Here is a 12,686-nt window from a genome sequence, read left to right on the forward strand (position 1 = left end):
TGATAAATAACAGGGCTTGCATTTCCCCCACTGTGTTTTTCAGTTCACATGACAACCGCATGAAAGAGAGGTACAGAACAGGATGCAGGGCTTGACTTGTTCTGGCTCCCAGGACATCTGCCCCAGAAAGAAGGGAGGGGAAAAAAATTGAAATAAAACATTTCCTGCTACTCCTTTCCGCAGTGGAGTTCAGCCTGTGGAATCCACTGGCACAGGAGATCAAAGGAAGTTATGTCAAACAACAGATGACCAGGATCATTTAACTAACAGCTGACACAATAATAAAATGGCTAGATTCAGCTACAAGACCTGGGAAAGGATATCTTGAGATAACACACCTTTCTGCATACACTCAAGAGATAGCCAAATATTTTACACCTGCTAACTTTAAAGAGTTTGCTTCCTCTTCATTCACACTACAGAAACAGTCTAAACCTGGGCAGAAAAAGGCCTTCAAATAAAAGTTGCCACCTTGATCAGCACAGATAATATATTAGACCTCAAAGAAGAGGTCCTGGTACCACTTTGGAGTCTGCAAATCCCCATCACACAGCTGTATCTGGCAGAGACATGCCAGGGCATCATATGTGTTCCTCCATGTGGGGAAAAGAGAAGGATGAGAAGTACAAGTTGACAGGGTTTTACCTGATGGCAGGTGATGAGCAAAGCTGTCCATACAAAGAAACCTGAGATGGCCTGAGCAGCAGTGGTCATGAGAAATATTGGCTGCTCCACAGCCGTGGGGCTGCCATCCTCTGGCATCCAGGAGAAGTTGGGAGCCACAGCTGGAGTGGTGGCAGTTGACCCCAATTTGGGGGCTGCAGTGACGTCACTCATCACTATCATGGTGCCTTTTGGTGTGAGGTTCCAGTTGCGATTGCTAGAGAGCTGCCCACGAGCCAAGACCTGTCAAGGAAGATAACCAAAAAGCAATTGAACCCAGCTGAAGGACTCAGAAGCATAACAGCAACAGTACTTAGCATCTCTCACATGCCTTTCACCAGGCTGCTCACATGCTTTACGAACAGGACCCGGTAAGTCTGCCACTGCCACCCCTCGTGATACAACAATCATGTGGTACTCTGGAACCTCTCTGCCACTCACAACACAGCCTCCCTGAGATCATGAAACACTGGCATAGCCATTGACACCACCCTTCTGCGATAAAAATATTTAAAAACAAGATGAATGCAGCATTCACCTGAGATCAGAGGGAAGTATCTAAATCATTGTCATGGTTTAACCCCAGCCAGCAACTAAGCACCACACAGTCGCTCACTCACTCCCCCCTACCTGGTGGGATGGGGGAGAGAATCAGAAAGAAAAAGGTAAAACTCATGGACTGAGATAAGATCAGTTTAATAGAACAGAAAGGAAGAAACTAATAATGATAATAATAACAATAATAAAATGACAGTAATAAAAATAAAAGGATTGTAATATACAAAACAAGTGATGCACAACGCAATTGCTCACAACCTGATGCCCAGGTAGTTCCCAAGCAGTGATTCCCCCCAGCCCCACTCCCCCCAGTTTATATACTGGGCATGATGTCACACGGTATGGAATACCCCTTTGGCCAGTTTGGGTCAGCTGTCCTGGCTGTGTCCCCTCCCAACTTCTTGTGCCCCTCCAGCCTTCTCGCTGGCTGGGCATCAGAAGCTGACGAATCCTTGACTTGGTCTAAACACTACTTGGCAACAACTGAAAAAATCAGTGTGTTATCAACATTATTCTCATACTGAACCCAAAACATAGCACTATACCAGTTACCAGTTAGAAAATTGACTCTATCCCAGCCAAAACCAGGACAACCATCCATACTGGAGGATAATGGGCACACTTAAGTTAACAGCTCTACTTTCCACAAAAGCACTGGCTATTCTGCCATGTCCTGAAAAGCCAGAGTCTTAGTCTTACGGTTTCATCTGGAAGGCAGCAGAATAAGAAGCAGCAGGCAAGAGAATATGCACCACAAAGTGTCACTGCACAGCAAGGGGGAAAGAAGAGCATCCCTATTCCTCCAGCAAACAATCCCCACCTCTCCTACTGCCATTTTGAAAACCACACTCAGCCCAAATCACCTTCACTGGAAGGATGTGCCAAAAGCTCTCCTTGCTAGAAAGAAGAGCATGAAAGTGATGCTTTTATCAAACATCATATGGCATGGTACACTTAGACAGCCTGTCATTAATTCTACTAACTTAGCATTGTTTTCTACATAACATGAATTTAACCTGATTGGCTTTTAAAAGCCAGTTGACCCATGAAAACACACCCAGAACACAAGGATATGCACGATTTCAAAGCAGAATGACCCTTGGTCATTTCCTGGATGAAAAGCTATTTTCTTTCAATGGAACAAATTCTTGAAGGTCTAAGATCTAAAACAGCTATTATTTTCAATTTGGTTGTAAGCAGGCTCTAATGTGACCTCTGGATTGGAGGAAGATAATCCACTTAAACCAAGATCACAAGCAGGCAGCCATTGGTTCTATCCACTAGAAATGCTGCTTCTGATGCAGTTGTAGTAAAGACACTGTTATCAAGGGGAACAGCATAATATTGCCTCCTTCTGATAACCTCCTAATAGGTTTTGGGATACCCTTTCTGTAAAAGTACAAGACGTAGCTCTTATGCAGGCCTTTAAGATCAGCAGATGGAAAGGGCTTTAGAAAGACCAACTATCCATCACCACAGTTTACAGCTGCAACAGGGAAAGACATGTCTGTCATTTACTGACAGGTCACACAAAAGAGAACATACATCCACAGATGAACTGCCCCAGCCTTGCTTCACCTGAAGCCACAGCACAAATCAGGAAACAGGCACCCAATGAAAGCAGAGGGCCAGAAGCAAATAATTTCCATGTGCACACTAAGGTGTGCAAAGAGCCCCTCCAGCACATGCTTTTCCAAACCACACACTTGCACCAGTGGTACATGGCACTCCGATGTTACTTATGCCACATTCCACCTCATTTCTGCTTTCTTCCACAGGGGGAAGAGAACAAATACAAATGCTGGGAAACATCCAGATTTTTTTAAGCAGATACTATCTTGCTATAGAGGGAGCTGCAAAACTGTTAATAGTTTAATTTACAAAATAATCAAACTTGGCTTTTCTTCATTCTTTCCAGTCGTTCTTTTTCCAAAATATCCCTGGTCTGAGTTACAGCTTTCCATAACTGCATGTACTGAAGGGTAATTCCTTTCCAGTCCTGATCACTACAGGAAATATAACTGTTAAGTTTTGAGTTTCAAAGCATGCGTGCACACATTACATTATCTATACTCTATCTAAAAATTTGGAGAGATGAAGGCTGGATGGAGATGTCACAAGGTAGCAAGGTTTTTTATTGCTTTGAGAAGAAACGGGTTTCTACCCAAGTGACTTCTGAAGCGACTGAACACTCACAGTGCTGACAGTACTTCCACTAAGCTCACAAAGGGCACATCTAAAATGAAATCAGAGCAGATGCACCTGTGGTTAACTTAGCTCTAAATAGTCCAGCCAGCTGCAATCCTGCACTTCCCAGCGCACTTTGGGAGCTATGCAAGAGAGGAAGCTGCTAAGCCCTTCCTAAAGTTCATGGCAGAGAGGATCTCTACTGCAGACCACCAGTGGCAGGAGGGACAGGAGCTGGAGCTCCACACTCCAGCTAATCAAACCGCACCAACAGCACAGACCCAAATGCAGTGCGGGTAACATCAGCAGAACTGAAGATCTTAAAGGGAATTCCTCTGCTTTATTCTGCACTCATTTTAAAAGAAGCTGAAACAGCAAAAAGTGATCAACAAGCATTTTGACGTGACAAGGGTTATGTATTCAGAAACAAGGACGCTTACAAGTTCAAGTTGTATATGTAACCTTAACACTGCCCCCTTGTGATTATACATCAACTGTCATTAATTACACGATTATGCATCATTCTTCGCCTAATCCCCTTTAATTGACACAGTCATTGAAACTAGTAACTCTTTCCACCACTGTGTTCTGGAAGAAAATATACAAACTTTCTTAACCAGGGCTCTACTTCTCCTACCCCAAACCCCAATCTACCTCACCCATGAGTATCCCCCCTCTTCCTGAGGGTTGCCCCTGAGGACAATTTTTTAATCAGTTGATACTTTTTAGTGGTTGTAAGCATCAGCTTGCAGTTCATTCCCTTTGCTAGTGAAACACGAAGGAACACTGTACTCCCCTAATCTGCAAAATTAACATATGTCTTCCAAATTATCCCTTCTAATCTCCTAAACTCCCATACACCATTGCTACAGTGACAGGTATAAGCAGTGCACAAAGCTATGATGAAAGACTACTGTATGCAAGAAGTTGAAGCTGTAAGAGCAATTCTGTAATATATTTAAGAACTAGATAATAGCACAGATGATTAGAGCCTTAACGAGGTGAGTGGATTTTGACTCATTCACTACCACCAGCTCAGAGACTGCTAGCTCCTCTTTTGCCTTGTTAAAAAGAGCATCACGAGGGCAGGCTATGGCAACTCTCTTAATAGGCCTTGTTTCTGAGATGCCTCTTCCCCATCATGCAGTGGGACAGAAGCCCAGCAAATCATTAGAACAGGCTTCCAGCAAAGATGGTGCCTGGAGGCACGTCACAGCAAACACACTGCCTTGACAAGCTATGGATCGAGCACCCTGGTGTGAGCAGGTTCCCTCTTACCTGAGGCAGCGAACGTGTTTTGATACTCGTTTCTTGGACACCTACCTCCACCACAGCCCACGTCAGTGCCACAACACATACCTTCCTGCTTCCTCTCTCACCCAGGGAAGAAGGTCCCTTCTGACAGCCTGTACAAAGCTATTTCATATTCAACTCCATTTTCTCCATTCTCCCACTTTTCTACTCCAGCTGTGCAACAATCTGACAATGGTTAGGCCACTGGCTGTGATCTCTTTTCTGTGTACTCCTCCCAGCTGGCTGTATTTCTCTGTTGTTTCTTGCTCATTTTAAGCTCCTTGGGACAACCATCTTTTTGTTCTCTGCCCATACAGTTCCCAGCACCGCGAGGTACCAAACCATGAGGAAGGCACTTGACATTACCATATGGCAAATTAGGGACATTTAGAAACCGGAATTACCAATGCAATACAAACCAAACCAATCTAACGCATAATAAATTTTGAAGACTTCCTTGCTCTTCTGCCATATGCTGTTTTCTCTGCCCATCTCTTTCACCTCCACCTCACTGCTTCCATTTCAAGGGAGAGTAAAGTTACTTTCACACCTATTCTCCCTCTCTGGAGGGTTCTCCTAAATATATCAAAGGAAAACATTTCAACACTCCTAAATTTCACTCTTGAAGCTTTCCCCATCTCCAGCTGACTACCTTGCTCCCCCCGGAGGTAACCTGCAATATAGCACATGCCAAACAGGACCAGGAGAACGGATAGCCAGGAAGAGCACCAAACTTTGGAAAATGGAAACATGCACACAGATAAGTATATCTGGGTAAACACACAGGGCTTTCGGACACAGGCTTAGGTGTAGTTCAGGTTGGCCACAGGAAACTTGGATCAGCTGGTATGATTCCTGTATGTGGGCTGCATGAGATTTGGACAGTGCTTAGGTCTGCATGAAGTCTATACCCGACAACCCCAAACGGGGAAGGCAGAGATGACACCCCGTCCCCAATGAGCTGTTACATGTTCCTGCCCAGATGCCATTACAAGTTATGCACATTAGAGCAAAACAGGACCTTGTACTGCTAGGGCATTAGCTTAAACACCAAGCTAGTACCAGCTGAAACTTACCTAATAGATCTTCTGAAAGCACTTCAGGAGTCTTAGGGTCTGCTCTCAATGCAAGGAGGAGAAAAGAAAGTAAGGCAAAGCACGTGCTGTTTATATCAAGATAACTATCCTGATAAAAACCTAGAGACGCAAAACACTGTTACCGAGATTCTTGATAGGGAAGGGGCTCCAACCTGCATGGGGACACACCGATGTAAAGCTAGTGCGGATATGTCCCCAGGGCCTGCGTCCACAGAAAAACAGCAGCACAGTAATTCTCAATCAGGAGCAGATTGCCCTTCCTGTATCTTTTGGAAACAGGCAGCCTTCTGTCTCTAACATTAACATGGCAGCTTCTTCCACCAAAAATAAACTCAGAACAGTAAACAGAAGGGATGTGGCACAAGTGAAAATAAAAAACTTCATGCCTTTACGCAAGCCAAAAATGGAAAATTTCACCACTGAGGAGGAGCTACAAACATAAAGACGTAAACCCCATTTCTGATGCAACAAAAGCAGTGTAGGAGGAGGAAAGAAACGTTCAAGCTTGGTTCTTCAGTTCCTAGGGGTACTTCTGAATGCATATTCAATTACAGAGACTAGTAAAGGAGGAGCAGGCTGCCTGCTCTGAGCAAGACCTGCTCCGTTGTGCTGCTGGCAAAAGCATGCTCACTTTGCCCTGGTGCCAGTACGCAAAGAACCCCTAACAACATGACTCTGAAGCTGTTCTCTGCCATCTGCAAACACAATCTCTGTTTTTAAAATAGATCATCTCCTCTGAGGCTAAAAGTATTTCATTTCTAAACTGCTGAGAGAGCAATGAATGATACACAAAGCTATCCCATGAAAGAGTCTTAACAGCTAAGCCTCCTGCTGTACAAGACATGATCCAACAAAACATGCATGACCTGGCTGCAAGGTTCTCCTGGAAAGCTACAAGGCAAGAAATTGTTCCTCCTTAAAACCTACTCCACACTTATGATAGTTTTAAATATCCACCATGCTGAACTTTCTTTCTCTTAAGATACCACAAAACCATTTTCCACACCCCTCTTAAATCCTTATTCCTCCAAGAGTTTCTCCATTAAATTATCCTTATTCTGGACCCCAAAAGACCAATGCAGAAGTGTCATGCAGTGGATGATTTTAAGTCTGAACTTTCTGCATCTACTAGGACACAAGCAAGAGCTTTACAGTAGCGAAAGCAGGAGCTTCATGGTTTTCAGAATGTGCCCTAGACTTACAAGGAGTACAGAAACACAGCACAAAATGGTTCAAAATTTATTTTAGACTATTTTAATTATAAGAATGCCTAGAATTGCCACACAGGATCAACTCTTTCCCTTGTGCTAGGTATATATTGCATATTCATAATTGATTTAAGGTCTTTTCAACCCTCAAAGGCATAGCATCACCAACTGATCTGGCAAAAGGTAGGAAAAGGATGAGGTAGAGTCTCAGCACAAAAATAACGTAACGCTATACAGCAAGACAGTCACTAGTGCAGCTCAAATCAATTATAGCAATAAAAGAAAATCAAATGCTTTAAATGTATTACTTCTTAAATTGCTTTTGCTCTCTGGGGTGGCATCTAGTTTACTTAGCTATGAGACTTGACAAGGTCCCAACAGTGCATTTTTAAGCTCTCCAGCAGCACTCCCAAAACAACCTGTGAGTTAAGTATGTGACCTGGCATGCAATTTTTGCTAGTGCAACTCATTTACATTTACTATTCAAGCTGGGCTTTCTTAACGTGAAGTCAGTGACAGTCTCCTCACAACACGCACTTCATACACAGGCACACGTGTATACATAACTCCAAACACACATGAGCAATACTGTGCTCAGCTAGAAGACAGGCATTCAACAAGATTTACAAAAACTCGCGGTGTTTGAATCTACAGTTACTGCACTTCATATCAGCTTAATGCACTTCTCTCTCTGCACAGCAAATTCAGATCCAAGTGTAGTTCTTCACAATGTTATTTCTCCAGAGGAGTAAGCAGTCTGAATGCTGAAGACATTTTGCCCAGTCACAATTTTCACAACAGCTGTCCGTACAGTCAGTGAAAAAAGAGAAAAGTGTCACTGGGACATAAAACCAGTAGCGTCAGCATGAGCGGAGCAGGAAGACCATTAGCCTCAGAAGCAGAAGGTAGAGGAGTCAGGCACTTAAGAGGACCAAACGACAGGGCAAGGTACACACCCACTAAGCCATATTCAAGAGATGATCACATGCCTACGTACACATAAGAACATACCATACACACAAACAATTTAACCTTCAACAAGGCCGTGCAACTTTTTTTTCTCGTCTTAAGGAAATTAAACTCTGAGAATACCACAAAAGTCTTCTCCACTTCCAGCTCACACAGCCCCCACCCATTTTGCTAATCCACACACAGTCATCTGAAGAGAGCGCAGCTTCCCCTCCCCATGCACCCATTTAAAAACTCAGAATCAACAATAAAACCCTTTTACCCTGAGCCGTGCACTCTTCTTTCCAGAGTTTTTTTCTGCTCTATTAATTTCTGTTGTCTCGCTGTACTCACACAGCCCTCCTCCCCCCATCCTCCTCCCCCCCCCCCCCCTTTTTTTTTTTTTTTGTGGACTGACCCACATTGTGATAGGTCAACATCCAACATCCAGTGCCTTTTTTGGAAGGGGAGAGGAAAAAGTGAAAGGGGGAGGGAGAGGAGGAGAGGGGATGTTCTCCAACCTTCCAACCGCTCCTTCAACCACACTTGGGCCATGCGCTGCATCCCTTTCCCATATTCCCAGCAGCCCCACTCCACAAAAACTAGTCAAGCCCTCTGCTCCCAGGGGAGAAACACAGAAAGACTACAAGGATATTCTGCAACTGGCAGAGGGGAAAGAGACAACAAGAAAAAGGATGTGTTGTAAACGCTTGCGTCTGGCATGACAGAGGAAGTTTGCATTTCATTTTCCACATACTCAAGAACAAAGTCAAATCAGAACTTATTCTACCACCACTTGCATTCATCCTTCCCCACCTCCAAGCACCAAGACAGAGGAGGCAACAGTTTTAGAGTTGCCACAGGGTATACAGTTACTCTAAGGAGAACCAGAAGTCAAACTCTACAGCAGGATCTAAAGCCAGTGAACTTGTGGCAGTCACACACGAAGGTAGTTTTTTTTATATTGCAGCATACTTTTCCACACAAAATATAACATACAGAATCTATCAGATCAGATCCATACTTAAATTTAGCAAGTAAATGTGCTGGAAGAAGCCAGACATCTTATCACAAGCCTAGGCAACTGTGCAGTGATGCATATGAGGGAGATGGCACATCTGACTTCCCTAGCAATCATTCTCCGATGCAAATATGTAGCAGTGAGGAGCACTGCAGAAGTAAAAACAGTGATTCTTGACAAGGCACCCAAAGCCACTCAATATGAAGCCATTCTGTTATTGCTAAAACAACATATGATCAGCTTATTTTTGTTTGTGGGTTGTTGCCTTTTTTTTTATTAAAAAAACCTCTGGACATAATACACAAACATCCTCTTGTTAATTCCCAAAAATCACCAACTCCTAATTTCATTAGTCCTGTTCAACACTGCCCTCTCCACACTTCTCTCCTGCCCTGCTACTCCATCAAGAAAAATAAAAATCCTACAGATGCAAACTTTTAGAAGCAGAATTAGGAGCTTTGTATTCCTGAACTCCTGGGAGAGGAGAGTTCCTGCCTATACAAAAATGCCAAGCCTTAAACACATCAGTATTACAGCTTTGCTAGTTAAAGAATGAGCCGAGGCACAGCATTTCCCTTACAGAAAAGTTACCTCTGGGAGCTCACAGGCAGAGAGCAATGCCTGGGGGAGGAAACCATTCTCACCCTCGCTAGCTAAAGCACAGCAAGTAGAAACAGCATCAGAGAGGAAAACCTTGCCCAGCATCCTCTTTCAAAGGCTACTTACCCCACAGGAGTGGCTAGAAGCTGCTCACCCTTTCCTGACTCAGCACCAAAGCTGACCACAAAGGTTTGCAGAGAAGTTGCCAATACTGTTTGTTAGAGGCTGACAGATGCCAACAGCTACTAAAACACAGTTTGAGGCGATTATGAAATCCCCACTCTCTATCCCAGAAGTCTGAAACAGCAATGCATTTTCTCTATATAGAAAGCAGCACACCAAGTGTCCACCTGAGAGGGTGTGTGCTTAAAATAAAGAGAAAACTTTAACCCAATTTTTCCAGACACTGTAACATTAAATTACCTAGTTGGATGAAGTTGCCTAAATGAGAATTTATATGAACAACTTCTAGCTTAAAATTCTGCTGTAAAATCAGTGCCATCACAAAGCCACTGGGACAGGGGAAAGAAAGTCTGAAAGTCAGGAGAGTTTGGAGGAGGAGAAGTCACTCCCAGCTCCCATGGGACAATTAGCTGCAAATAGCTTCACCCACCACTAACCAGCCCTTCCTAGCAAAACTGGCAAGGAGGCAAGATGTGGTGAGCCATGAAAAGAAATTCACTCTCTTCTAACCTGCCTCCTCAGGTGACCAGCTTGTCCAGGTTCATTTTAAGTAACCTGAACAGAGGCACAGCTACTTACATTACTGCTGCCTGGGCTGTATCTGTGCTGGAGATGACCAGGCAACTGCAGGCTCCCAAGCAATCAGCTCAGCAGCCTCCAATAGCATCCATGTCATGTTTCACAGCCTGGGGAGGGAACAACAGGCCAGCGAGGTCAGCTTTTAAGGTATTATTTCATCTCATCTCACTGCTGCACAAGATGACATGTTGCAGTCATTTTCTTTGCTGAATCAGAGACACCTTTTTTTTACCTTTTTGTCACAGAGTTGATCAGGGGCCAGACGTACAACATACCCAGGCAGAGAGGAACGCTTTCGGATTAGACACAAAAAATTTGAGGCCGTGACACCATCTCTCTACGCTCTTTGTCACTCTCCATTATACAACATTCTCAAATAGCTGATCCTGTCAGTATCGTCAGACTCCCAGCCACTGTGACTGTAAGATAATAGCAGTATTCCCATCCTTTCAATCCAGAGACAGACTTGAGGGTGGGGAGACAAATATCCAGGTACTCTATGGGTTAAAGGATATTCAATGCTGCCTGTAGAGCATGTAAGTTATTTCCCTCTTCAGGTTTCCTGTAAATTATGCCCCTCAGGGTCTATAAAGACCTGGTCACACCCAGATACAGCAAGGTTCCTGGGCAGCTTGCCTATACACTGCATTTTCCCCGGACACAGCTTGCTCTGTTGCCTTCCCAGACATGTTACACCACGACAAACAAAAACCCCACAGAGGTTGAGTTGATTTTTAAAGACTACAGGGAGCCTGGCTATAAGCAAGTACTCCAGTCCCCTGCCTCTTCCTAGAGGAGGAAGACTCTGAGGCAAGACCTCTGGAGGGTGGCTGCAGCTCAGTGCTTCAGCTGGCAGAATTTCACCTTCAAACCCTTCCCAGGGAATTGCTGCTCTGAAAACACGTCCAGTTGCTTTCTCCCAAAGTAGTCCATAAGGGGGGAAAAAAAAATTAAAAAGAAAGAAAAAGAAAGAAAAAACCACCAAAAACCTTTTCAAAAGGGTGCTTCCAGTCCAAGCGCTATCATCTTTTACAGTTATTTTAGCTAAGTGTTTTAATCCATCTTATCACAGTGTCAAACTGCTTTCAGAGCCCCAAGTGTTCTGGTAGGGTGCAATGTCTTGGCAGGAAACCGCTCTGCCACCACAAGAAAGCAAACCCCAAGGAGTTTGGGAAGAAGTGAGAACAGCACACAACACACGCACCGCTTCAAGCGAACAGATGGGCAAGTCAGCACACAAAACCCAAACACGACGCTATTCTCTACAACACCTCAATTTTCCAGGGCCTCAACGAGTACCATCAATCACAAGGTCTAAAACAGAGAAAAGCTTCTGTCCCCAGCCCTGGCTGTTCAAAATAACATGCAGCATCTTTGTTACACAGACAGCTAGCAGCAGTCTTACCCTGGGAAGGCTCTACTGTACAAAGGTTAAGTGCAATTTTTCTCTGAGGCTGTACTATCCTCTTGATTCTGCAGACAGCCCAACCTGTACATTTACTGCTGCTTTATAACCTTGGTTTCCTCAATTTTAGCCTCAAAACCCTGTGAAAACTAGTCACAGCAGCAGCCCTTCAGAATCAACAAGTCTGATTTGCAACTTCATATTTTACCTCAACCTTCAATACTTTGAACAATGCAACACTGGGCTCTTGAAGCAATTAGGACCAAAACACAAATACCTCCCGAGGAATTCACTGCTCCCACCAGCCATTGCTGCAAGAGCTTAAAGATATCCTTTGAGCTGCTGGAAAATGAAAGAGGCACTTCTCCTAGAAGGAGCAGGCAGGAGCTCATCTCCATCGCTGCAAACATAAGCCAATTAAACACAGACCCAAAAGAGGAAGGGAGGAGGGATGAAGGGTAAGTTCCATCACACAGAAATTAAAAGGTTGTTGTCTTGAGTCAAAACATGATTATTAGATGTTTTAGTTAACTCAGCAGTAGAACTGAATAGAGAAAGGGACTGACATTTTTAGTGCGGAGAAAGGTGTTTTAAAAGTTATTTTGAGTTGGGGAAAAAACCCAAAAAACAAACAACCCACACCTCCTTTATCCACAAGAAGAAAAGAACCCTAATCCCACAACTGAGCAAAAGCTCATCCCCCAGCCTGCTACCAGCAAACAGGCAAACCAGCTGACAGAGAACAAGGCGGGTTTCTAGCTGGATTCTGTCAAATCGTTAGAAACGAGCCAGCTCAGAATGCTTTCGTTATGCCAAACCAGCTAGTCACGCTGAACTTTATTTTCTGACCAGCTTGTGCATGTCTAAGGACCTTCCCCTTCTAACTGCCACGTGTCCCAAGGAGACAGACAAATAAAAGTACAAAAGACGCCCAAGTGACTGGG

The 12,686-nt window shown here is 44.0% G+C and overlaps 1 protein-coding gene across 4 annotated transcripts in view; it reads right to left on the reverse strand.

Moving 5' to 3' along the window:
• The window catches only part of TMEM184B (transmembrane protein 184B), a 31,122-nt gene that overhangs the window by 16,423 nt on the left and 2,013 nt on the right, over positions 1–12,686 (reverse strand). For 3 of the 4 annotated variants that reach the window (XM_049821720.1, XM_049821723.1, XM_049821724.1), the window contains exon 2: positions 646–906. In XM_049821720.1, the coding sequence (XP_049677677.1) occupies positions 646–846 (201 nt within the window). In that variant the 5' untranslated portion in view covers positions 847–906. Of the gene's footprint in view, positions 1–645; positions 907–10,337; positions 10,361–12,686 lie in introns of those variants that run through there. The other variant, XM_049821722.1, reaches the window with a different exon arrangement.

This window comes from Accipiter gentilis, chromosome 18, assembly GCF_929443795.1.
Source record: "Accipiter gentilis chromosome 18, bAccGen1.1, whole genome shotgun sequence".
NCBI classification, from domain to species: domain Eukaryota; kingdom Metazoa; phylum Chordata; class Aves; order Accipitriformes; family Accipitridae; genus Astur; species Astur gentilis.